Source organism: Penicillium daleae (assembly GCF_028827525.1).
Source record: "Penicillium daleae strain IBT 16125 chromosome Unknown utg000002l_segment0_segment0, whole genome shotgun sequence".
NCBI classification, from domain to species: domain Eukaryota; kingdom Fungi; phylum Ascomycota; class Eurotiomycetes; order Eurotiales; family Aspergillaceae; genus Penicillium; species Penicillium daleae.
In genome coordinates, this window is record NW_026623150.1 from 2,698,291 (window position 1) to 2,723,262 (window position 24,972).

The following is a 24,972-nucleotide window of genomic DNA, read 5'->3' on the forward strand; positions in this document are numbered from 1 at the left end:
AATGAAACACCAATATTGCTTGGTCATTAAAACTAGGAGCCACCAGGCCCCGTGCTAAGTACCGTATTCGCTGAAAGTGCTCTGCTCAGAACAAGAAAAGAAAAGAAAAGCATCACAATACTAATAGATATAAGCGGAAAAACGACAACCAAAGGAGCAGTGGAAATGGCAAGCCCAATACAGTCAGTCCCACGTAACGCCAGACATGCCGAAATATTTTCTTGTTAGAACGATGAAAAGACAAGGAACGTGCGCTGATAGATGCATATTACAAAAAGGGTGGCGATTAAAGATTTTCCACGTGGTGTAATCACATGTTGGCGAGCTCGTGGTCGATTTGGCGGTCCACAAAGGTTCGCTTGTCGCCGGAGAGGGAGGTTTGAAGGCGCTGTTCAACAAGGACACGAACTGTAGAAGTTTGTTAGTTAATTTGGAGAGAAGGATACTGGCCGGGGAAAGGATGTTTTCTTACCTTGTTTCTTCGTAACAGTGTCGAGATCCACTTCGGAGAGACAGTGGCGGATCGCTTCAGTGATGGCAAGCTCATCTGGACCGCTGGCCGCGCGGAAATCAAAGGCAGTGCTAGCAGGTCGCGGGGGAAGCTGACCCAGCGGACTGCGCGAACGGGAAGCGGCGAGGAGGTTCTCACTGCTCTGCATCAAGCCAATGCTGTGACGGCTCGAGTGGAGCGGGTTGTCCTGGTACGCGCTGAGGTTGCCAACGGACATGTTTCGAGATGCGGCTGCGGGATGAGCGCCCATCTGGGGATAGTCCGTGTAGCGGGAGAAGCTGGTCATCTGCGAGTTGCGGTTGCCGGCGACATTACCCCCAGCGAAGGGGGCCGGTGACTGCGGAGGCATGTAGGGGCTAACGTGGCGACCCTGGCCGGGGAATCCAGTCAGGATAGTTGACGCTGGCCGCACGGAGGAGTACTGCGAGTGCATATCGTCCATCTCCATGGCGTGCTCATCCACGTAGCGGCCAGTGTATTGGACCTTCTCTTGGTTGCCACCAACTTCACCACGACGGCCAGGGAGATTGTTGGCAAGGGCATAGTCATCCCAGCGCTGCAGAGGAATACTGCGGGGGTCGAAGCCCTCATCTTCCACAGCGATGACTCTCTTATCACCCTTCTCGCCGATGACCACACGGGTGTTACCCCAAGTGAAGTCATCCTGCTTCCAGAAGGAGTACAGAGGAAGCACGAAACTGTAAATGGGGAAGGCAATCAGATAGATGAGCATCCATCCGATATGCTGCCACTGCCGTTTGATGATGAAGATGATGGCCTGAAGACCGTATACACCGGCCAACATGACGATCGAGATCATAGGGAATGGTCCACTGTGGCTAGCAACACGGTAAATGAGGTATCCCAGGTAGACGCAAGTTGCGGGAAGAATGATTGTTCCCAGAAGATCCACGAGCACGACGAATCGCATACTGAAGCAGCAGAAGCCGCAGAGATCCTTGAGTGCTGCCAGTTCGACAAGGTTGTGAATGGTCGAGTTAATCCAGCGACGACGTTGCGAGACCAGAACACTCCACGTCTCGGGGGCAGCGGTACTTGCGAATGCATCGGGAATGAACTTATAGCGCATGGTCGGGAAGTGCTTGGTCATGAGAGTGGTCAAGAAACGATCCTCACCCAGAGACAGCAGGTTCTTCTTGTGCAAAGTGTCAACATCGATATCAGCATACTCTTCGAGGACCTTGTCTGAAATGATGAGCGGGCGCCCCTTGTCGGCAGTTCTCAGACGATACATGCAGAAACTGGATAACTGATTAGCTCGTTCGTTTTCGAAATGTTGAAAGTGGAACTTACCATCCAGGAAGACAAGTGACACTGCCAAACAGGGACTCGAATGCCTTGGCCAGATGATGGGAGATGTAGTATTCGTAAACCTGAATCATGGTCCACCAACTGCGCTCCTCGTTCTGGAGACTAGTCTCACCACAAATACCGGCAATCTTGGCATCAGCCGCGCAAGCAGCAACTAAGCGATTCAGCGAATCTTCCTTGACACTGGTATCAGCATCGACCATGAAGCAGTATTCGTAAAGTTCGGGGTCCACGCCAATGATGTTATTAATCTGATGGAAGATTTCCAACTCCATGGGCGACATCGGACCACGGTGGTGAACACGGTTGAGGAAGTGCATAAGCAAGACTTGCGAGTCTCGCTTGCCACGGTTACCAGGCTTGGACTTGCGCTGCTCAGACTCCTTGCCCACCTTGACCACGACGATGTAAGGGACTACATTGCCTTCGTACTCGTACAGACCAGAATAGACCTTGGCGTAGTTCAGTTGCTCGCTACCCTGGCCAACGGATCGGAATGGCAGAGCCGGGGGATCCATCTTAGGGTCCACCCCCAGAATGTCGAGAACGATCTTCGGTGTTGGACGGTCATTACCACCACCAACGATCATACCATCACAGATGACAAAAATCAACTTTCGCTTGTTGTCGTACTGCAGCGCAGTCAAAGAGTCCAGGCCCTTTCGTAGGGAGTCCTCGCCCTCAGTATAGGCAGGGACCAAGCAGATGACAAACTTGTCTTGAGGTGCTGGCCGACGTTTGGACCCCAGCTGCAGTGCTGCCAAGAACTTGACAAGAATCACGGCACAGATGAGAATGGTGAACGCCAGAAGAATCCAGTTGTTAACGGTACACTTGGGACTGTCTCGGAAATCAACCTTGCCCTTGTAGAAGACGTAGTCAAGACAGCGTTGCGCGTTTTGGAAGTCTGTGGTATCCTGCCATTTGTCTGTCACATCTTGACCGGGGTAATTCTTAAACAGCGTGGTCACGGAGTCTGGCAGGAAAGTGTAGGAAGCAAGATTGTTTTCAGTCTTGGCGGTGTAGAAGTAATCCGTAAGGTCGTAAACCTTTTGATTCACGATGACCCAGTATCGGGAATAGTCGTTGGCTTGCGTCTCGATGGTACTCTTCGTCCAGACCAATTCACCCTTGTAGTAGTTGGCAATCTTGGGCAGGAAGACGTCTGCATACCAGGTGATCTCGTGGAGCTTCGTATCGGTCTGAGGATAGTTACGGGGACCACAGTTGTGCTTTGCATCGGAATATAGGACTGCGCTGGTATCATTGTTCAACAGCTGGATCGACTGGTCGGTGACAAAAGCACCGCAGTACTGAGTGAGCGGAGGGGGGAAATAAGCGTCCAGATTCAAACCAGCAAAGGGCTCCATGTTGGACGTGGTAGTTTCAATGCTGGTATCACTGTGCTGCAGCTTCCAGAACTTGGAAATGTCATAGACCCGGCCATGGATACTGACGTAGAAGTTGTTGTCCTGAGTGTGCCAGCTAACCTCCTTGTTGTTCCAGACTTTAGCCTTGTTGGGACACAGGAGGTCACCGAAGGCGATGATGTAGAAGCAAACAATTCCGTTGAAGAGTAAGATGATGAGGACCAAGACGATCTTCTCCCGCCAGGCAAATCGAACATCTGGACGCTTCATGCGACCAATATAGCGAAGAACGAATGAAGGGATCCAGAAAGTGAGAGCCCAGACGAGGCCAGCCCAAACGCGGCGACCGAATGAAATCTTCTTTTTCTCGATGTGCTTAGGGTCCCCAAACTCGGGATCGAGATCGCCGATGTAGCGACCATAGTCATCATAATAAGCAATGTCACCCTTGTTATCGTCACCCTTGTGGCCAAGACCGTAGTCACCGCCGCCAGTATTGGTGATGCCAGTAGGGGCGATAGACTTGGCACCTCCCATGACACTTGGGGCCATTACGCTCTGGTTGTGCATCATCATGTCGGCTCCCAACAGGTTGGAGCTTTCGCCGACGGGGTTGCCATCAGGGGTGTAACCGGGTTCATACATGGTCGCACCATATCCGAAGGGGTTTGAGGGCATTTCGTCCGGCTTGAGGTCGAGCATCGACTCGGCCTCCCACCAGGCACCCTCTCTCATCCAGATACGTTGTTGGCCGACAACGGCATCCCCGTTGCTCCAGCCTCTCTCGAGGATCCAGTTCTCAACACCGTCTTGGCCTTCAGTGCAGCCAAGCCGAGCATACCGACCGACGAATTCTTCCACGTCAAAGTCCACTGTAAAGTCGAGTTGCTTCAGGCGCCGGTTGGCCCACTCGGGCAGTCGCCAATCTCTCAATTGACGCGAGACTGCACCCGCAGACCAGGCCACAGTGTTCGCGGTGAGCTGATCTGGGAGGTCATCCGTGGGGTGAATGGACAAGTGATACCAGACACGGCTGCTACCCAAGGTCGTGGGGAGATCGAAACGTCCCCGTTTGCCGATGGAGATACCCTCGCTCTCAACTGGGAACAGAAGCTGTCGCAAGAAAGAGTCGGACTCGGCTTCTAAACCGACCTTCTCCAAGACACCTTGGCGTTTGTCCAGATCATGTTCGCGTTCCCGACCAGCAGCACCACTCATGATACCAAGGTCGGGCTCGACCTGAGCCACCGCAGCACTCATTTCATTGATAACAGACTGGCCGATGGCCGGGAGAGGAATGCCATCTTCTTTCATTTCGGCATTGAGGCCCAGCTCATCATCAAAGACACCCCGCATGGTAATGGCTTTACCCAAGGCCGGGCGGGGAATATCAATGACAGTCAGGCCGACAGTATCCTCATTGGAATAATGGGCCGCACCGAGACCACCATTGCTGGAGTCATTCTCCAAGGCATTCTGGATGTCAGCAGCAATGGCTTCGTTGGCTTTCCCGATAACCCAATCTACCAATGCTTCATAGATACCAGCGATCAAGATCTCACGCTCATCGGTGGAGCACTTGTGCAGCAAGACCTCGGGATCGACCCCAAGGAGACCGCCAACGTCTTCACAGACCTCTTCCAATTCTTCTTGGTCTACCATCAGACCGGCAGCATTGCCGAGCTTAAGCAGACCCGCAAGAACTGAAAGCAGGCCACGCTGTGCAGCACCCTTGATACCAATTGCCTTTAGATTCGCACGTAGATCCTCGGCTGCCGCCGTATCATCGGCAGTGGGAAGATAGGAGGGAGGCGAATAGGTGCCGGATTGATTAATCAGAACATAATGAGATAGTTCTTTCAGATCCAGGAATTCACGCTCCGCGGGCGTAGAAGCAGAAGTCAAGAGGTAGTAGAAGACGTCGAAGGCGCGGTAACCGGCCTCGCCGGGAATCTCCAAGAGGCCCTTACGCACATTGATGCCAGAGGTGGACAGAGCGAGAGACAAGCCGACGACTGTACCCGGCAGCGTCAATGTGTAAGAGGCGGCGAATGCAGAATGAAGAGAATAGGACGGATTGAACGAAGTCACAGCGGAGAGGAAGGGTCGTAGCGCTGCGAGAGCTGTATAGGCGATCTCCGGGGTGGAGACTGGCAGCGCCGTAAGGAACGGCTCCAACAACGACGGAGTCGACTGGTGGAGGGAGCTATATCCAAGTTAGCAAGAAATGAACTATGTGGTTCCCGGACGGAAAAACAAACGCTAGAACAATGCAACCATCCTCGGCTCGTCTCCGGGCATGCTCCCACGCCCGAACAGCCAGGTCACGATCTACCGTAGCCCCATTACGACCATCGGGCAAGGTAGTAGCGGCGGTCACCCAGGTGTTCACGGCCAAGCTAGTGCCCGAATCCAGCTGATAGGGTTGACCAGCTGAGTAGAACGAGTGCAAGGCATTTAGCAACGTCGTGGTTGAAACCTGGGTGGTATGTTGCGAAGCCGGTCGAGGGCCAGCTGGGAAACCAGCGGACTGTGTGGAGAAGACCGAGTAACGGTTCGACATGGCGAACCCAACGGGACAGGGAGTCCAAGAATAACGGTCGGTCTAGGCAAATATTGGAGGATATCACAGCGGCATGGGAATCACGACGTCGAAGCGTATCGGAGGTCGAGCAGGAATAGCGAGTGTGTTTGGGGGAGGTTGAAGGGTTGGCGTGTCAACAAAGCGAGATTCCGTGGGCGTATACTCCGGAGAATTGAGCGAGCGACTGGAGGTAGGAGGGGAGGGTCTCCCTAGCGAGTGGAGGGTGAAGATGCGGGAATAGGAAGTGTTGTAGGAGGATACGGAGATGGCGAGAAAAAGGGACGAGAGAGATGAGATGGTAGACAAACAACCAGAGAAGAAAAAATGAAGGAGATAAGCCTCCAGCCAAAGACGACGGGCGTGGGGAGAAAGGGAACAGGCCCAGGGACTCTGGGACTGGGACTGGGACAGTAAGGCTGTTACGGGGCTTATGAAAATTACAGGAAGAGGTACCAAGTGGACAAGACTGCCGATCCAGTTGCGAGGATCTGCCCGACACAAGATCCTCAGCTTTGGAGGGGGGGGACATAATACGGAGTACTGTACAGTAATTATTATTTCTCTCAGTGGGGAATTTGCATTTGGTCAAAGAGGAATGAGATGTTTCTCTTTGAGTGTTTACCCTGCTCCCACATATTTCAAGGGCTGGACGGTGTCTACTCCGTACGCGTGGTCGATCAAGAAGAATTTAATGTCATAGCTCGACAGTATTGGGTGATTGTGTTGTCCTTCAGGAGTCCAGTCTATATAAAACGTGATAGTCTTCAATCGAGTTACATAGCGGTGCTCTGTCTTCCGTCCGGTTGCTCCAAATTTTCAGTTTGCTCTCTCTCTCTCTCTCGCTCTGATCTCATGAGTGGCATATCACATTGTCAGGTGGGCTACCGAGTCTTGCTTTGCAAGTGCCAGCCAATCGGCCACAAGCGAAAGGCTGTGGATATGCAGACCAGTTAAGACTAGGGCCGCATCGCAGGCGACTAGTAACGACAAAGTTACGGAGTGGTGGTGGTGGTGGGTGCTATATTTGGGATGTCTCACAAAGGGGCGTCAAGTTCAACCACAGAATTGCCACTGCAGGGATGCTGACAAGATACCAAGTATAATTGACCAGACTCTGGTGTTTACTGATGACTGTTGCTGTATATATATAGTACCTCAGCCTGGGTGCCTCTATACCCTATACTCACGTACCGACAATCCTATTTGATCATCTCATAATTTGATGTTTGCCGACCGTGTGACAGACGAGAAAAAAAATCATGGTCAAGCCACGAACCCCCCCCCCCTAGTTTCAGTAGTCGGGCCCCCCAAAGACTAATGCGATCAGATCAGTCCTCGTTCTTATCCACTTAGCAGAGGCAGATTTACCTCAAGTGGGCCTGGTCGGCCCATTGTCCTTGTGGCTCTGTCAGCTCTGGGCCCTCGGCCCAGAGGAAGCGGTTTCTGACATGTTACTATTAATGTGATCTGCAGTGGATGCATTGGGACGGTAAGGAGGGTGGCCTGTACTGTACCTCTGTACTCTGTACATCCAGTACAGTGATGTGCTTGCATGCTGTAGGTACAGAATCTGGGCAATATGAGCAGCGGGAAAGAGGCCCGTTGTGATCTATCTATAGCTATCGCCATGGGCTGCCCGAGGATCGACCTTGGTACCAGCCCTCCGAGAGTAGTAGTATGTGTCTTTGTGACTGTATTGTACCCTGGAACCAGTCTCCTTAGTCACCCAGCTCCAGGGACCAGGACCCTTTTGGGACAGTAGTGGAGCCCCGTCTGTTTACCTGAGACCCTCGCAACTCGATGGAGCTGGGGGGGCGTGTTTACAGTAAACAGCACCCAATGTCGCTTGCCACTGATTTTGGAATACACCTTTCAATTTGCTATAGATGCCTCAGGGCCTCTGACAAGCGTCGTCATGAGAATCTAAATACAGCACTGGGCATGTCTCACACTCGTGTCTGGCTGTCTCTTGGACTTCCCCTCAGCTCTCAGTTAGTGGCCCCATCGTGGACCAAACTTCGTTCAAAAATACCAAGACACTTCCATATTTTCAGGACACACCAGATTTGCAAACCCCAATACCACCATTTAGGGGCGACCTCTAGCTCGGTGAGGCTCAGGCGACCGAGGGAACTAGTCGTCACAATACCAGCGTGATACAGTCCCCCCCCAATACAAAGTACAATTTCTGGTAACTGCGCCAGACCAAACAACCCGCTTATCTTTTTCTGCGATTCCCCGAGGGTCTTCTGCTGGCTTTTGTCTTCGCTTTGGGTTCCCTCTCCATCGACTGGTCTTTTTTTTTGGTTGCATTTTCACTCGTTTCTCTTGCATCAAATTCAGGCTCGGCGTTGTTTCTACACCCTCGCCATTCCCACCAGGCCTCCGCATGTCCCCCATTTCCCTGTAATCGCGAAGGGGGTCTCTTCATTCCGCCAGGCATTCTTGACTCCACGTTCATTCCGAGCCGTGTCAAGACTCTTGCACAGGCCTGCGCTTTGCCGGTCATCTTTTCTTTCTCTTTCTCCGAGAGAGGGCCCGTCCTGACAGGCCTTCATCCACTCGCTTTTCTATCCGATCGGCCTCACTGCGGAGAGGTCAATAGCCTCCATCATCATGGCGGGCAATACCACCGGGAACACTCCGACCCATGCCCAGTCCTCACTCCCCTCGCTCCCCGCACACCTTCAGTCGGATACCCATTTGACAGCCCATCTCGCCAGTCGGTATGCATTCGATACGGTGGAGTTGTTCATTTCGAGGGAAATTGTCGTGCTAACCATCCAAACAGCTTCCATGTCGGACTGCCCACTGCCCGCCTCTCGTCCCAGGCATTGATCTCCCTGAACACATACACATCAGCAACAAAAGGCCCCGATGGTGAAAAGGAAGGCAGTGCTGCTGGTGAAGCCGAGGATCTTGCCCGTCGCGCGTTCACGCGGTTGGGAACTCGTGGGGAGAACCAGGCCGTGGTGTTCCTGTGAGTAGACATTGCCCAAGTATCAACAAATTCCGTGACTGACACGCAATCTTCCACCTCTAGAGGAGAGAGTGGTTCGGGTAAAACCACCATTCGCTCACACCTGCTATCCTCCTTCCTGTCCTTTTCCTCAACCCCGCTGTCCTCCAAACTCTCCTACGCTGCCTTTGTCTTCGATACCCTGACCACCACCAAATCGGTAACCACCCCAACTGCCTCCAAGGCTGGTCTGTTCCTCGAGCTGCAGTACGATGGCTCGTCTGCGGTCAATCCCACCTTGATTGGTGGTAAGATTATTGACTATCGACTGGAGCGAAGCCGCATCTCTTCCGTGCCAACTGGTGAGCGTAGCTTCCATGTGCTATACTACCTCCTGGCCGGTACCAGTGCGGCCGAAAAGTCCCACCTCGGTTTCGACAACTCCATCCATATCACCACTAGTGGCGGCAAACTTTCATCTGATTCGGTCAGTCATAAGCGATGGCGGTATCTAGGCCACCCAACCCAGCTCAAGGTCGGAGTGAACGATCAAGAGGGCTTCCAACACTTCAAGACTGCCCTGCGGAAGCTTGAATTCTCTCGCGGTGAGATTGCCGAGATTTGCCAGATTCTGGCTGGTATCCTGCATATTGGTCAGCTGGATTTTATTTCTGGACAATCCACCACCACTACTGCCGAGGAGAGTGGTGGTTACTCCCACGAGGGTGGTGAGACGGTCACCGTTGTGAAAAATAAGGATGCCCTTGGCAACGTTGCTGCATTCCTCGGGTTGAGTGTGGAGGCCTTGGAGAACAGTTTGGGTTACAAGACCAAGACCATTCACCGGGAGCGTGTGACGGTCATGCTGGATCCTCGGGGTGCTCGAGAGAATGCCGATGCATTCGCCCGAACCATCTACTCGCTGCTTGTCACCTACGTGATCGAGACCGTCAACCAGAAGATCTGCGCCGCAGAGGACAGCGTTGCCAACACCATCTCCATTGTTGATTTCCCTGGCTTTGCTCAAGCCCCGGCCACCGGCTCGACCCTTGACCAGCTCCTCAGCAATGCTGCGACGGAGTCGCTTTACAATTACTGCCTCCAATCGTTCTTCGACCACAAGGCGGATGTTCTGGACCGCGAGGAGATTACCGTCGCAGCAACCAGCTACTTCGACAACACTGATACCGTTCGCGGTCTCTTGAAGCATGGCAATGGTCTGCTCAGCATCTTGGACGACCAGACTCGTCGTGGCCGCAACGATAGTCAATTCCTCGAGAGCGTTCGCAAGCGCTTCGAGGGCAAGAACCCAGCGATCTCAGTTGGTAGCGGCGGCACCACCAGCTCTGGATATCTGTCCCAAGCTCGGACCGCATTCACCGTGAAGCATTTCGCTGGTGAAGTCGACTACTCCGTCACCGGTCTCATCGAGGAGAACGGAGAAGTCATCTCGGGAGACTTGATGAATCTCATGAAGTCCACCCGCAGTGACTTTGTCCGCGAACTCTTCGGGCAGGAGGCCTTGCAGACCATTTCCCACCCGCGGGAAAAGTCTGCAATCATGCAAGCTCAGGTCTCGTCGAAGCCATTGCGGATGCCCAGCATGGCTCGCCGCAAGCACGACCAACAGGCCCGCCAAATGTTCTCGGATCGTGCCGAGAGCGAAGAGCCAGATGACCAAGATAGCCAGGCGGCCAGCTCCCGACGAAGCGTGGCTGGTCGCAAGAGTGGTCTGAACACTGGTCATGTTCAGGGTGCAGCCGGTCAGTTCCTCTCGGGTCTTGAGATCATCAACAAGTGCCTTAGTTCGCCCAACCTCAACCCATACTTTGTGATCTGTCTCAAGCCTAACGACCGCCGCATTGCAAACCAATTCGACAGTAAATGCGTGCGCATGCAGGTTCAAACCTTTGGTATTGCCGAGATCAGCTCCCGACTGAGAAATGCCGACTTCAGCGTCTTCCTCCCATTCGCGGAGTTCTTGGGCCTGGCTGAAATTGGTAATGTCGTCGTTGGTAGTGATCGCGAAAAGTCGGAGGTCGTCTTGGATGAGAGACGATGGCCCGGTAATGAAGCTCGCGTGGGAAGTACTGGTGTCTTCCTGAGTGAGCGATGCTGGGCCGATCTCGCCAAGATTGGCGAACGTGTCGTTCCCTCTTTCAACAAGATTGCCGGCTCTGATGAAGGAGACGTTGGTTACCACGCTGGTGCTGATACCAAGGTTCGTCTCTTGAACCCGGCTGACCAGTCGCCGGGTGCCTTCATCTATGGTGATGAGTCCAAACAGGGCGGTTATTTCGGTAGCCGCGAGCTGGACGGCAAATCCGATGCAGGTGCTTCGGCGTTCAACTCTGGTGACATGTTCCAAAATCTCGAGACGAGGGAAGAGATGCTGCAAAAGGGCAATGAGAAGAACATGGAGGAGGTTGACGACGTTGTGGTCTCGGGCTCTCGCAAACGCTGGATGGCGTTGGTCTACCTGCTGACCTTCTTCATTCCCGACTTCATGATCAAATGGATCGGCCGGATGAAGCGCAAGGATGTGCGTGTTGCTTGGCGTGAGAAGCTCGCCATCAACATGATCATCTGGTTTGCCTGCGGTGTTGCCGTCTTCATGATTGTCGCCTTCCCTGGTCTGGTTTGTCCAACCCAACATGTCTACTCGAAAGGTGAACTCAGTGGCCACAATGGTAAGGGTAGCGCTAGCTCCTATGTTGCTATCCGGGGCGTGGTCTTCAACTTGGGCGACTTCATGCCCTCTCACTACCCTGATATCGTCCCGCAAAAATCTCTGAAGAACTATGCCGGCACCGATGCGACCAATCTCTTCCCGATTCAGGTCTCAGCGCTGTGCCAGGGTGTGGATGGACATGTTGACCCAAGTGTTCCCCTGGATTACCGGTCCAACATGAACGAGTCTAGTACTACCACCTCTACCAGCGACTTCGATGTCAACGCCAAATACCATGACTTCCGTTACTGGACCGATGACCCTCGGGCAGATTGGTTCTATGAACAAATGGTCATGATGCGAGCAAACTACAAACAGGGCTACGTTGGATATACTGCCCAGTATATGAAGACGCTCGCAGACGATAACAGCAAGAATATTGCCAGTATTGACGGCAAGGTCTACGACCTGACTTACTACATTGCTGGCCCTCGTATCCCCCGTTACCCGACAGGCAAGACCGCCACTGGGGACGTCAACACGAACTACATGAGCCCGCTTCTCGTCACTCTCTTCCAGCAGAAACCTGGTACCGATGTGACCAAGTATTGGAATGACCTTGCAATTGATGCGACCACGCGTGCGCGGATGCAGCTTTGTCTAGACAATTTGTTCTTCGTTGGACACGTTGATACCCGTAACTCGGCCAGGTGTCAGTTTGCTCGGTACTTCATTCTTGCCATCTCGATCTTGATTTGTGTGGTCATTCTTTTCAAGTTCCTGGCTGCCTTGCAGTTTGGAAAGAAGAATCTCCCCGAGAACCTGGACAAATTCATCATCTGTCAAGTTCCAGCATACACCGAAGATGAAGATTCACTCCGCCGTGCCATCGATTCCATGGCCCGCATGCGTTATGATGACAAGCGCAAGCTGCTGTTGGTCATTTGTGACGGTATGATTATCGGTCAGGGTAACGATCGGCCCACTCCCCGGATTGTCCTGGACATCCTGGGTGTCCCCGAGTCTGTCGATCCCGAGCCTCTCAGCTTCGAGAGTTTGGGCGAGGGTATGAAGCAGCACAACATGGCCAAGATCTACTCTGGCCTCTACGAGGTTCAAGGCCACATTGTTCCTTACCTGGTTGTTGTCAAGGTTGGCAAGCCTTCCGAGGTGTCTCGCCCTGGTAACCGTGGCAAGCGTGATTCTCAGATGGTTGTCATGCGTTTCCTCAACCGTGTCCACTACAACCTGCCCATGAGCCCTATGGAGCTTGAGATGCACCACCAGATTCGGAACATCATTGGTGTTAATCCGACGTTCTACGAGTACATCTTGCAAGTCGATGCCGATACGGTCGTTGCCCAGGATTCTGCTACACGCTTCGTTTCCGCTTTCCTGTCCGACACGCGCCTCATCGCCGCTTGTGGTGAGACATCTCTGTCCAATGCGAAGACGTCCATGGTTACGATGATCCAAGTGTACGAATACTACATCTCGCACAACCTGACCAAGGCTTTCGAGAGTCTCTTCGGATCCGTCACTTGCTTGCCCGGTTGTTTCAGTATGTACCGTGTTCGCTCGGCGGAGAGCGGCAAGCCCTTGTTCGTCAGCAAGGAGGTTGTCGAAAGTTACTCCGAGATTCGCGTGGATACCTTGCACATGAAGAATCTGCTCCACCTCGGTGAAGATCGATACCTGACGACACTCCTGCTCAAGCATCACCCCAAGTTCAAGACCAAGTACATCTTCCGCTGCCATGCCTGGACCGTGGCTCCCGAGAGCTTTGCCGTTTTCCTGTCCCAGCGTCGTCGTTGGATCAACTCGACTGTGCACAACCTGATTGAACTGATTCCCCTGCAACAGCTGTGCGGTTTCTGCTGCTTCAGTATGCGCTTCATCGTCTTTGTCGATCTGCTCAGTACCGTCATCCAGCCTGTTACCGTTGCGTATATCATTTACTTGATCGTCTGGCTGGTGCGCGATAGCTCGGTCATTCCCTGGACAGCGTTCGTACTACTTGGTGTCATCTACGGTCTACAGGCTTTCATCTTCATCGTTCGCCGTAAGTGGGAGATGATCGGCTGGATGTTCATTTACATTCTTGCCATTCCCGTCTTCACACTTGCGCTACCTCTCTACTCCTTCTGGAACATGGACGACTTCACCTGGGGTAACACCCGCATCATCACTGGAGAAAAGGGCCGCAAGGTCGTCATCTCCGACGAGGGCAAATTCGACCCAGCCTCGATCCCCAAGAAGCGCTGGGAGGAGTATCAGATGGAGCTGTGGGAGGCGCAAGAGGGACAAACCTCGCGCGACGACCACTCCGAGGTCTCGGGCTACTCGTATGGTACTCGCGCGCACCCCTTCGCGCAATCCGAGTACGGCTTCCCCGGTTCGCGTCCCGTCTCTCAACTTGATCTGCCGCTGCTTGCATCTGGATCGCGCATGTCCATTGCACCTTCTGAGATGCTGAGCCATCACATGGACATGGATACGAGCATGGAGGATTTGAGCCACCTGCCATCGGATGATGCGATTCTCGCCGAGATCCGTGAGATTCTGCGCACGGCTGATCTGATGAGTGTGACGAAGAAGAGTATCAAGCAGGAGCTTGAGCGCCGGTTCGGTGTTAACCTGGACCTGAAGCGGCCATACATCAACTCTGGTATGTTGACACTCCTCTTGAGATGAGCTATATGAATGTCTACTAACGTTTTCTCCAGCTACCGAAGCTGTTCTTTCCGGTCTTCTGTAATCCGATCCGAACTGCGACCGCTCTTCTAGTTCACGATGTTCTCCACCAATACACCCATCACAGGAGACGCGATGGTTTCGGATAACTGTGTTATTAATGTCTGCCATCTTTTTCGCGCACACTTCATCATAGGGGCTGTACGCTCCGCTCTGCTCTGCTCTACAAGTCGTCTTTTCTGTTTCGAGCGAACTCTTTGCATGGATGAGAGCTTTTCTTATTTTTCTTTCTTTATTATAGCGTGTCTCTTTTTCCCACCGTTTCTCAGCTGAAATGGTTACCCTCTTCTTTTGAAAATTTTGGTCTACACGGTCCATACATGTGTCTCCTGGTTCTAGTGTCATCCCTCTGTTGTCTAACACTTTATTTTCCCTTCCGGGGCGCATTGCATTTTGATATTGGATTAATGCCCAGAAATTATAAGCTCTGGTGTTTAATATGATCTCGTTTTGAGGAATTTGGCTTTTGAGATAGATCGTAAATAAAAATACTCGTGGTAATTTCCTATAGGGTCCAGGTCCAGGATTATATCACCTGCACAGGTTCTCGATACCCCGCAAGAAGTGTCTACCTATCAAGAGCTGCATGTTCTGTAGTACTGTCCTCTCTCTCTCTCTATCGACAGGCTGACAGGACGCCACGCCAAGTGGGGTTGCATTTGCAGATCGGGCCTCCGCAAATGCGATTTATATTCTCGCAAGCTCCATACTCAACAACTCTATGACAAGCTCGAGAATCTGAACCTGCAAATCAAAGATCAACCTCGACTACACTATACATTCACCCACTTACCTTTTACATACTCCTGACTGGTATATACCCATCTCCAGTCCCCAAATATCCTTCTAACCCTCTGTACCCCACTACCACAACAACCTCACAACAATGGCATCCAACCCCCCAACCCCCGAATCACACCAAAAACAAGAAGCCCTCGCCGCCTTCACCGCAACCCTACACTCCGTCGGGACAAACCTAGAAGCGCCGCTCCGCGACCGCGCCGCAACGATCACAGCCAACGAGGCCGCGCTGCAGCGACAGGAGGCCGAGTTGGCGGAGCACACGGCGCGGTTGGCGAGGCAGAATGCGCAGTGGGCGGGGTGGGCGGATGAGACGAGGGAGGGGTTGAAGGAGATTGGGGATGTGCAGAATTGGGCGGAGATGATCGAGAGGGATTTGTTGGTTTTGGAGGAGATGATGGATGGGGTGGAGAAGGGGGAAGTAGAAGAGGGTGAGGGTGAGGGAGAGGGTGATGAGGATAGACATGGAGATAGACATGAAGAAGGGCACGAAGCTGGAGATGGAGAGAGGAATAGGAATGGGAATGGGAATGGGGATGTACCGGTTAATGGGAATGGAAATGGAAAAGGAAAGGCGAAGAAGGTCAATGGCAGTGAGTCCAAGGGTTGGTTGCGCTGGTGGTGAGATATCAAGTATATACTTTTGTCTTTTTATGCTGGTGAATGGTAAATGGGTATCGACAAATTATGCTTCCTCTTCTTCCTCTTCCTCCTCCTCCTCTTCTTCATCCTCATTCTCAGCCCCCTCCACATATCTCCTCCAAACATCCAATCCTCCCAAACTCTCCTCTTCCCTGGCTTCATCCGCATACTCATCCCACTCCTCCCACTGTCCCAGACTCATCAAATGCCGCATCGTCGGCCTCCCATGAGGACAATTCCACGGTTTATCAATCGTCCCCATATTCCGCACAACCCGCTGCATCTGCCGCGTCGTCAAAGTCTTCCCAATCATGATACTCGACCGACACGCCCGCATGGCAAACATCTTGCGCACTTTGCTAGGCCGAGGTACTGAATCCCCATCAACCACAGGCGCCTCGGACAAGAGGACGATCAATTCCTCCAGATCGCGCGAGCCAAAGACAACTTCCTTGCTGAGTGGAAGCGAGACTAGTTGGCACCGCCGACCGATAGGTTCGTCGCCACTCTCGTCGATGGTGACGATGAATCCGTTCTTTTCGAGGGCGGACCGGTTCTCAAGGACAATCTCCTCTTCGACGGCGGTGAGATCCAGTCGCTGAGGTCGGACGAGACGCTGGTTTTGAACGACCGTTTCGGCTTGGAGACGTTCGAAATTGAACTTTTCGTCCGAGGCGTGCTGGTCGATGATGAACAGCTCATCGTGGTCTTCTCCCGGTCGGACGGCGATGATGAAGCCCAAATTGAATTGGCCGATGATGCGCATTTGAGCGAAATCCGCTTTGCTGACAGTGAGTGAGAGGCGTTCTTCTGCGGTTTCTTCGTAGGCGAGATCGGTGTTGGTCTTTCGGGATGGCACATTATGTGTCTCGAGGCTCTCTCGTAATCTCGCCATCTGCGTTTGGAGTTTGGCTACTGAAGCATCAATCGTCGTAACAAGTTGAACCGTAGCATCGCGATGTGCGGCTCCCTTGTTCATTTTGTTCGCACGACTGGTATTGTGCTCGGACGGAAGCACGGCTTTTTCTTCGGCTTGGTGGATGAGCTTTTGTACGAGGGCTTCTTCTTGGGCCTTTTTCTCGGCTTCATCGGGAGCATTTTCGTCTGCCTCGGCGGCTGGTAGCTCTTCACTTGGTTTTTCTTCATCCCCAGCCTCCTGTTCAGAGGGCTCACGGTCTCCTTCTGGGATGTAATCGGTATCCTCAGGTTCAGATGAATAAACCTCCTCTTCCTCCTCTTGCGCTTCTTCGACCTCTTCATCTATATAGTCATCTCCATTGACCTCACCTACAGCCTCGTCACTCCTTTCCCCTTCCTCTTCCTCTTCGTCTACCTGCGTCCCAGGTGCTGCAAAGGCCTTCAGCTGCTCCCCGAATATATTAGGTCGGGACGGCGTATGGATTCGTCGCTTCCGCTTGGATGGTCCATTGGACGAATAGCCGATATCAGATGGTCTCTTTCGCGGGCGACCACTGCCAATCATGGAAGTCACCGTGTGATCACCGATAGTAATTGTGGCCATCTCAGCTGGCATTCGACGAGGGCGCATTCGATCAAACGCATTCTGAATCACGTTTGGCATTTCTTCAGACTCATCTGGTGGCTGAGATGGTGCTACGCCAGGCTCTGCGGGTGGACAGGGTGGACGTGGAAGTGGTTGAACTGCTTCGTCTTCAAGCTCATGTTCCGCTTGTTGTTCGGACCGATCATCCTCCTCATCCACAGGCTCTGTGGAAGAAGGATGCTCAGCTAATGACGGCATCGGTGTCTGCTGAGACTTTGGTGTAGATTTTATAGGAGTCGATAAAGCATCTACTTCGTCAGACCCTTGAGTGCTCATAAAGCGCTTGATACTTTTCTGCACCGTCCGCTGCGAAGCTTCTGACTCCCTCTCAGAGTCATCCACTTCCTGGTCTCTATCGGGCGTGACGGCAAACTCGAGCGTGCCTTGCGCAACCTGTCGAGCAGAGACGAAACCCGGAAGCGATCCCAGTGCTTGCGGCTTGGCCGTCGTCGAAGCCTTGGAGCCAAACACCTGCGATTGAGGAACCGTCTGATCCGCAGCCTCAAACAGTTGTACCAAAGACGTCTTCAACGACTCAATCAGAGCCCCCGCATCATGCAGTAGAATCGTCCGCTTATCCGGCGACACGTTCACATCATAAGCATTTGTATCCATCTGAAAATCCGCGAATATAAACGGCGACTGCGAGACATTAAACGATTTATAAACTTCATTGAATGCCTTTGCAATCTGCGGTAGCCCACACGGCCGCGAGTTCACAAAGAACATCTGTCGATCAGGTGTCTGGCGCCCTTCTCCGAAAACAGGTCGAGAGATATGGCCCATAACGACCAACCGATTAGATTCCGCATCACCGCCACTGCGTCTCATAGGAGCGGAGGGTTCAAACTTCAGCTCTAGATCGAGTGGAATCAGCGCAGACAGCGTCTTAGCCCCGTACACATTGGCAATATTCTCTTTGGTGGTACGATTCCCGTTCGTAGAGAATACAGCCACATTCTTCGTCTTGCCCACGGTATTCCGGACGCTGAACTTGACTCCAGCACTAACGCAGGCATAGGCATGAAGCAGATTCAACACTTTTCCGTACTCTCGCTTGATATTCTTCTCCAATTCGCGCCGACGTACCGGTAGTCGTTTGAAGATACCTTCCACCGAGGCTGTAGTCCCCTTCTGTCCGGCCACGATCTGGGTCTTGTGAAGTTTGCCGGAGATCTCAAAGTCTAGTCTGTTTGCACGGGGGACTTGATTTGCTTGGGCTGTGACGATGTGGAAGTCGGCGAGGGCGCATAGTGAGGAGAGAGCTTCGCCGCGGAAGCCGAAGGTGTGGAGGCTTGAGAGGTCTTCAAAGGAGGATAGCTTGGAGGTGTAGTGTTTTAGCGCTGAGATGTTGGTTCAAAGTATTAGCTTGGAGCTGTTGGTACAAATACAGAGCTTTGAAGCTCACCAACGTTCTCGTAGTTCTCCGGCGAGATGCCACTCCCGTTGTCCTGCACCTCAATCAAGTCCAGCCCATTGTTCTTGAATCGGATCTCTGCATAGAGAAGAGAGTTAGACACAGGTAGGATTTATCTGGAGAGTAAAGTCCATTTGATTCAAAGGGATCCACGCACCTATCGTCGTTGCGCCTGCGTCGAGGCTATTCTCGACCAGCTCTTTGGCAACGGAGCACAGGTCTACAATCACCTGGCCAGATTGGATTTGGTGGACCTTGTAAGCACTCCTGTTAGCAAGAACATAGTCCTGTCACCTAGTGTACCAGAGTACCCACCGAACGAGCCTCGATGGCCTGGATGGTCGCCATGATTTAGGCCAAGTCATTTGCGAGGTGCGGCGCGTCGCACTTTACGCGTGAGGGGACCTGCCAAGACTCCGCCGACAACTCCGCATTTTCATCTCAACGCGGAACTGTGTATTTACTCGCTGCCTCGACCGAAGGGCTGTACCCGATAGACTGGACGTCATTATTAAATAGATACTGTGGCACGATTTCATAATCTAGCTAGGCAACCTACCTTAGGAGAGCATAGTGGACAGTCACTTGACATAAAGCCAGCACTTGTTCACTGCTGCCTGATTACTTTCCCACTCTCACACCAAAAGCCATCTTCAAATCCCATCTATACCACCAGTAGATAATGAAGTCGACTAGCCCGCACTGGCTGTCTCTTTGTGTCGCTGCACTAGCTGGTCTTAGCATCGCCAACCCCGTACAGCAAAAGCCTCTCGCCGGTGAGGACGTTATGGTCAAACAAGACAAGGTCCCCGGTCACAACGATGCCATATACGACACCGTGCCAAAGGAAGACCAGATACTGAACATCGAGTTCCTCGAGATTGCCCCCACGCCCATTATCGCGTAAGATCCTCTCCTTGAAGTGCAGCTTAATGATAATAATGGTTTGACATCCTAAAGCGACCGTGTCTTCTTCGTCTACCTACGCGGTTATCTACCTCATTCTAAAAAGAAGGAGCTAGAACTTCTTGACGAAGGCCTTGTCAATGCGACCCTCTCTGTGAGCGGCTCTGCCGTCTACTCGGATGGTAGTCACGACGATGAAGAATCCGTTATAGGACCGTTGAAGACTACGTCCTTCAATGATATAGCCCACCTCACTATTCGCGATGCCCGTGGAATTCAGGTCGACTACATGCCTAGTAGCGACCGCAGTGATATATTACTAGATTTCCAGATTCCTACAATGTTTTTGAAGAGCGGTATGTGGACTTTCAAGGTCGACGCCAGGCTCGGAGATAAAAACAATTCATGTCTATTTGCCATGTCGTTGACACAATGGTTAGACGGGAGGCTTTGAGAAGTATGTATATATATTTTAGGTACGATATGAATTGCATTGCTGTCAAAGTGAATACATATACCTCCAATGATAACAAAAAGAAATCGTGATCGCTCAGAACGCCAGAAAGCTCAACCCAATCCTCATCATCTAATACGCAGCAAATCGATCAGGCAACACCACTGGCGCAACGAGAGTCCAGAGATAAATCGCGTAGCATACCCAAGAGCTGAAAATCTTCACCCAGCTGGCCCAGTAAGTCCGGCCGACCGGAGCAAAGTCCATGGTGGTGTCGACCGTAAGACCCTGCGACAACAGGGTGGCCACCCAGGTCGTGGCCAGGAAGAAGATGATGTGGAAGAGGGTGTAGCTATACTGGATCGAGCCACGCTCGTCATCCTTGCTGCTAGTTTCAAAGTCATCCTCATCGTCGCTCTCGTCCAGGGCACTGGCTGGCAGACTGCCGCTCTCGACAGCGGCTCGGAGGGCTTCAGCGCGCATCTCCCGGCGGCTGTTGGGCTGTTGAGTGACCAGCCCGTGCTCGTTATCGTCCGGGCCAAGCTCAATATAGCCATGTCCACCCTTCGAGCCCAGCGCAATTCCCTGAGTGGCCGCACGCGTGGTGGTATATGCAACAGTGGCCATGGTCACAATTGCACCCAGGATGATGGTAGCGACCCGGGGGCTACTCGAACGGATCAAGGGGTTACAGTTGTTGTCATCCGGCTCCAACGAGACGGCAGAGAGCGTGAGATAGGTGCAGTACACCGTGACCATAGCGGCTTGGGCCAACCCGGCGCGAGGGTTGGACTCTTGAACGGCCGGTTGAACCGAAACGGCCGAAATGATCATGAAGACGATCAGGTTGACAGTGATCGCAGCTTGATTCATAGAGCAGCCGCTCTTGGCAAAGAAGATGTACATCAGAATGGTCATGACGATCGAGGCCAGGTACATGCCAAGGGTCGATCCGATTAACAGACCACGCCACAGACGTGAGTCACTGTCTTCGATCTTCTGTAGACACAGCTCGGCCCATGTGTGCGCGAGGTCCACGAGAAGAGTCAGACCGAGCAACAGGAAGAGCATCGCGCAGAAGAAGGCGATATAGTTGCCGTAGACGAAGAAGAAGGGCTCAGGGATGAAGAAGGACATGACGACAAAGCCCAGCCAGATCACGATCTTCGGGCCCCAGAAACCATTCTGGAGGGCTGCACGACTATCACGGGAGTTTTTGACGCCGAGGAGGAGGAGTGCGAGGATCAAGTGGAAGAGACCGAGACCGAAATTGATGCGATGAACTGCAACCCAACCGTGACATTCCTTGCCGTCGCATTTGATTTCCATATAATCCAGAGTAAGATGTTGCAATTTCTTCATTGCCCATGGCGTAAGCATAATCCAAGAGACGATGGAATTGATCAATAGGATAATGGCGTATGCGATTCGTGTTGCCATACTGGGTTACGGTTAGCACGGATTCTCAGCGACCGAAACCAGTTTGGGAAGGCAGTCCACTTACCTATTCTGAAACTTTCCACATGCACTGCACACCGCAGAGCAAGTTGCAGCGCCGCAGCATGAACCGCCGAGGGTGATGAGCTATTCGCAAGTGGAGCAGTCAGTTTACCGCTCATCCGGTGGACTTCGAGTGCGACTTACCGTGCCGACACTGGGCAACGCCATCAGCGGTAGAGACAACAGGGCACCCATGATGAAGTGCAGAATGTGGTTCACGACCAGCTAACAGACAGGTCCTGGGCTCTGAAGGTCTGAAGAGGGGTTTGCAAGTGAGAGAATCCAGTGGTGCCTGGGAGGCGTTCTGCGCAAGTCCAAGTGGAGGTGCCGAAGATCCCCAGCCCGCCTTCGTCATGTTCCCGGTCACGTGTGGGGAAGGTCAACTTACGTCAGCGGGAGCCGGAGATCGGACAAATTTTCCAGAAGGTTGGGGCCGGTACGAAGTATGCTCGTATCGAGGAATCATCGTCGGTTCCTAGATGGATCAAGGGGGATTGAATGTTGATCGAATTTTGTTTTCTCATAGACAGAATTTATGGGGTTTGAACCAGAATGTGGAAACAGTGGAAATTATATACTTGCGGTGCATAACAAGCACCAACCTATGCTCGTCTCGCGGGTGCTCATACCTCCGTTTACTGTACTGTGACATCCAGCACCAAGAAGAAAACCCATTTAGCTCCAGGCATCTCTCTGTGCTCTGTTTCGGCTATAGAGTTGATGAATGCCCCTCGGCCGGGGGGACATATTCACATATGTATTACCTAAAGTATTTCCCAGCGGAGCGCCACCACACAGCGACCACGGAGTACTGCTGGAGACGAGCCTAAGAGAGAACAGTGATTGGGGAAGTAGAGCCCCCTTGTCTACCCCCAAAAGAATAAGGTTTCTCGTCAGCCAGTCCTCGTTCCACACACAGCGATCATCTGCAGCGACAGCCTTAACTCGAAGAGCCGCGCGTGACAAGAACCGATGCGGGCATGGGAGTCCACCGGGAAAAGGCTTGGCATGATGTCGGAGCCGTTCAGCCGGTGGAGCGCGCTGTCTCTCTTCCCGTTATCGTGGCCTCCTCGTAGGCCGGTTACGACGCTCCCGGAACTTCCCCAACGTCGAACGCTCTCGCTTCGCTTCATTTCACTTGCTCTTGCTCTTGCTCTTGCTCGTCGCTGTGTTCCACTGGCGTCCCTCTTTTGTCGAGTCCGATGTTCCTCCTCTTGTCCTCTCATTCTCCCCCTCCCAGTCCAACTTCCTGAATCCAATTGTCAGCTTCCCCGATAACACGCGTTGACGCAATCGCATCCCTCTCCGTAGTCTGTACAACGCACGATTGCGGGACGACTTTCCGAGAACACAGGACTCGCTCTAGAATACCGCAAACATGACCGGCTCTCATCATAAGGCCGCCCGGGCGATCTCGGTGGTTGCAGGCACGCTGGTAGCTCTGTCCTGCGGAACCAATGTTCGTGATTCCCAGCCAGCTCTTAGCTATCCCAATTCCCGGCGCGATGGCCGAAAACTGACCCGTCGTGGTGCTACAGTATGCATACTCAGCATGGGCGCCCCAGTTTGCGCATCGCATGAAGCTCTCGTCGACCGAGAGTAATTTGATCGTGAGTCGTGTGACCCAGAGAATTTGGAGCGGCGGAACTCCAATGTTGATCCAATGTTGACAGCTTGGCAGGGTGCAGCGGGAAATCTGGGCATGTATTCGATGGGCATCCCAATGGGATTGTTGACGGACGCTCGTGGTCCACGACTGATCACCCTGGTCGGTTCGGTCTTGTTGGCCTTGGGATACTACCCAATCTATTTAGGTATGCGAGGCTTGGAACGAACACATGGATCGAGAATGGCCTTGCTGACCTCTCTCTGCAGCGTATCAATCGGGAGAGGGATCGGTACCAATCATCTTCCTGTGCTTTTTTGCTTTCTTGACAGGAACCGGTGGCTGCTCTGCCTTTGGCGGTGCCATCAAGACAGGTATCTCCGCGCATGCTCCTCCAGACTAAGACTCGAAGCTAATTTGCGTCCCTTGCAGCTGCCTCAAATTTCCCCGATCATCGCGGCACAGCAACCGCATTTCCCTTGGCTGCCTTTGGGCTGAGTGCGCTGTTCTGGTCTAATGTTTCCACGTTCATCTTCAAGGATGACACCAGTCGCTTCCTCTTTCTATTGGCGCTTGGAACGTCTACCCTCTCTTTCTGCTCGATCCCACTCCTTCGAATCTTCCCTGTCGAGTCCTACGCGTCTCTTCCTCACCATGCTCCTAGTGACCTTGGCCAATCTCAGCGGATGCGCCGACCAAGCAATGTGCCTGAGAACTCCGATGAGCACAATTCCACTGCATTCGATCATGAGCGATTAGCACATGCGCGCACCCAGTCTACTGTGTCAGCTCACCGAGCTTATGGTGCTGATACTGATGAAACTTCCTCGCTTGTGTCTAAGCCCGACGGCAGACCATCTTTCGACACGCTGGATGATGAGTTCCTGGGCGATGTAGCCCTGGAGGCGCACCACCCGGATATTCGTGGGTTGACGATGTTGCGCCATGTTGAATTTTGGCAGCTGTTCCTGACCATGGCTCTGTTATCTGGAATCGGATTGATGACTATCAAGTAAGTCGTAAAGCTTCCATCGATCTCTTGTCTCATTCACTGACGATTATTGCAGCAATATTGGCAACAGCGTAAGATCTTTCTTCTATCCTAACCCGCTTCTTCCAAATCCTAACCCCTCCTCCAGGCCAAAGCCCTATGGCTCTACTACGACGACAGTGCTACTTCCAAATTCATCCAACAGCGACAGGTTATGCATGTCTCGATCCTCTCATTCTGTAACTTCCTCGGCCGTCTTTTCAGTGGTATGTAATTCTCAAAGCTCAAGCTTATTCGCACGTGCTAACCTTTCTTGTCTCCTACAAGGTATCGGTTCGGACATTCTCGTCAAGAAACTAAACATGTCCCGCTTCTGGTGCCTTCTAATCTCAGCCGTCGTCTTCACTCTAACCCAACTCGCCGGCTCCTCCATCTCTAACCCGAACACGCTTGTTGTTGTCTCCGCCTTTACCGGTGTCGCCTACGGATTCTTGTTTGGTGTCTTCCCTTCCTTGACCGCCCACACCTTCGGCATTGGCGGCCTTTCCCAGAACTGGGGCGTCATGACCCTGGCCCCTGTCTTCAGTGGAAATGTCTTCAATATTCTATACGGCACCGTCTACGACCGGCACTCCGTCATTGGCCACGAGGGTGACCGCGAGTGTCCCGATGGCCTGGTCTGCTACCGCTCCGCCTATTATCTGACCTTTTTCTCCGGTCTTGCTGGAATCGGCGTTTGTTTGTGGAGTATCTTCCGCGAGAGGCAGATCCACAATGTAGTGCGGAAAAAGACCAACCACCGGCTCGCATAGACAATGTTTATGTTTTCCTTTTCAACTAAAATTGTCAGTGCTAAAGCACTGACAGACAGCACCATCAGTGCCTGGCTCTCATTTCTGAGGTTTTCTTA

The 24,972-nt window shown here is 52.7% G+C and overlaps 7 protein-coding genes across 7 annotated transcripts; 4 read left to right on the plus strand and 3 right to left on the minus strand.

The window, feature by feature from the left end:
* Positions 1 to 310: 310 nt before the first annotated feature.
* csmB (putative chitin synthase) lies at positions 311 to 5,776 on the minus strand (the record flags this gene model as incomplete). Its single annotated transcript, XM_056905346.1, has 4 exons — positions 311 to 408; positions 473 to 1,773; positions 1,826 to 5,419; positions 5,475 to 5,776. The coding sequence occupies 4 exons, from the start codon at positions 5,774 to 5,776 to the stop codon at positions 311 to 313; spliced, it is 5,295 nt and encodes a 1,764-aa protein (XP_056769453.1).
* A 2,637-nt stretch (positions 5,777 to 8,413) lies between these two features.
* chsE (chitin synthase class Va) lies at positions 8,414 to 14,185 on the plus strand (the record flags this gene model as incomplete). The annotated part of the gene is made up of 4 exons (XM_056905347.1): positions 8,414 to 8,523; positions 8,589 to 8,777; positions 8,841 to 14,095; positions 14,154 to 14,185. The coding sequence occupies 4 exons, from the start codon at positions 8,414 to 8,416 to the stop codon at positions 14,183 to 14,185; spliced, it is 5,586 nt and encodes a 1,861-aa protein (XP_056769454.1).
* An 882-nt stretch (positions 14,186 to 15,067) lies between these two features.
* On the plus strand, positions 15,068 to 15,607 carry N7458_001965 (uncharacterized protein; the record flags this gene model as incomplete). The annotated part of the gene is made up of 1 exon (XM_056905348.1): positions 15,068 to 15,607. One exon carries the CDS (start codon positions 15,068 to 15,070, stop codon positions 15,605 to 15,607), a length of 540 nt encoding a protein of 179 aa, XP_056769455.1.
* Positions 15,608 to 15,667: 60 nt separating this feature from the next.
* N7458_001966 (ATP-binding mismatch repair protein PMS1) lies at positions 15,668 to 18,953 on the minus strand (the record flags this gene model as incomplete). Its single annotated transcript, XM_056905349.1, has 4 exons — positions 15,668 to 18,531; positions 18,597 to 18,683; positions 18,763 to 18,859; positions 18,921 to 18,953. 4 exons carry the CDS (start codon positions 18,951 to 18,953, stop codon positions 15,668 to 15,670), a joined length of 3,081 nt encoding a protein of 1,026 aa, XP_056769456.1.
* Positions 18,954 to 19,287: 334 nt separating this feature from the next.
* Positions 19,288 to 19,965, plus strand: N7458_001967 (uncharacterized protein; the record flags this gene model as incomplete). Its single annotated transcript, XM_056905350.1, has 3 exons — positions 19,288 to 19,508; positions 19,566 to 19,867; positions 19,952 to 19,965. The coding sequence occupies 3 exons, from the start codon at positions 19,288 to 19,290 to the stop codon at positions 19,963 to 19,965; spliced, it is 537 nt and encodes a 178-aa protein (XP_056769457.1).
* A 132-nt stretch (positions 19,966 to 20,097) lies between these two features.
* N7458_001968 (serine incorporator domain-containing protein) lies at positions 20,098 to 21,660 on the minus strand (the record flags this gene model as incomplete). The annotated part of the gene is made up of 3 exons (XM_056905351.1): positions 20,098 to 21,406; positions 21,470 to 21,549; positions 21,610 to 21,660. The coding sequence occupies 3 exons, from the start codon at positions 21,658 to 21,660 to the stop codon at positions 20,098 to 20,100; spliced, it is 1,440 nt and encodes a 479-aa protein (XP_056769458.1).
* Positions 21,661 to 22,843: 1,183 nt separating this feature from the next.
* On the plus strand, positions 22,844 to 24,874 carry N7458_001969 (uncharacterized protein; the record flags this gene model as incomplete). The annotated part of the gene is made up of 8 exons (XM_056905352.1): positions 22,844 to 22,924; positions 23,004 to 23,075; positions 23,147 to 23,279; positions 23,341 to 23,445; positions 23,504 to 24,083; positions 24,139 to 24,154; positions 24,211 to 24,328; positions 24,390 to 24,874. 8 exons carry the CDS (start codon positions 22,844 to 22,846, stop codon positions 24,872 to 24,874), a joined length of 1,590 nt encoding a protein of 529 aa, XP_056769459.1.
* Positions 24,875 to 24,972: the final 98 nt, after the last annotated feature.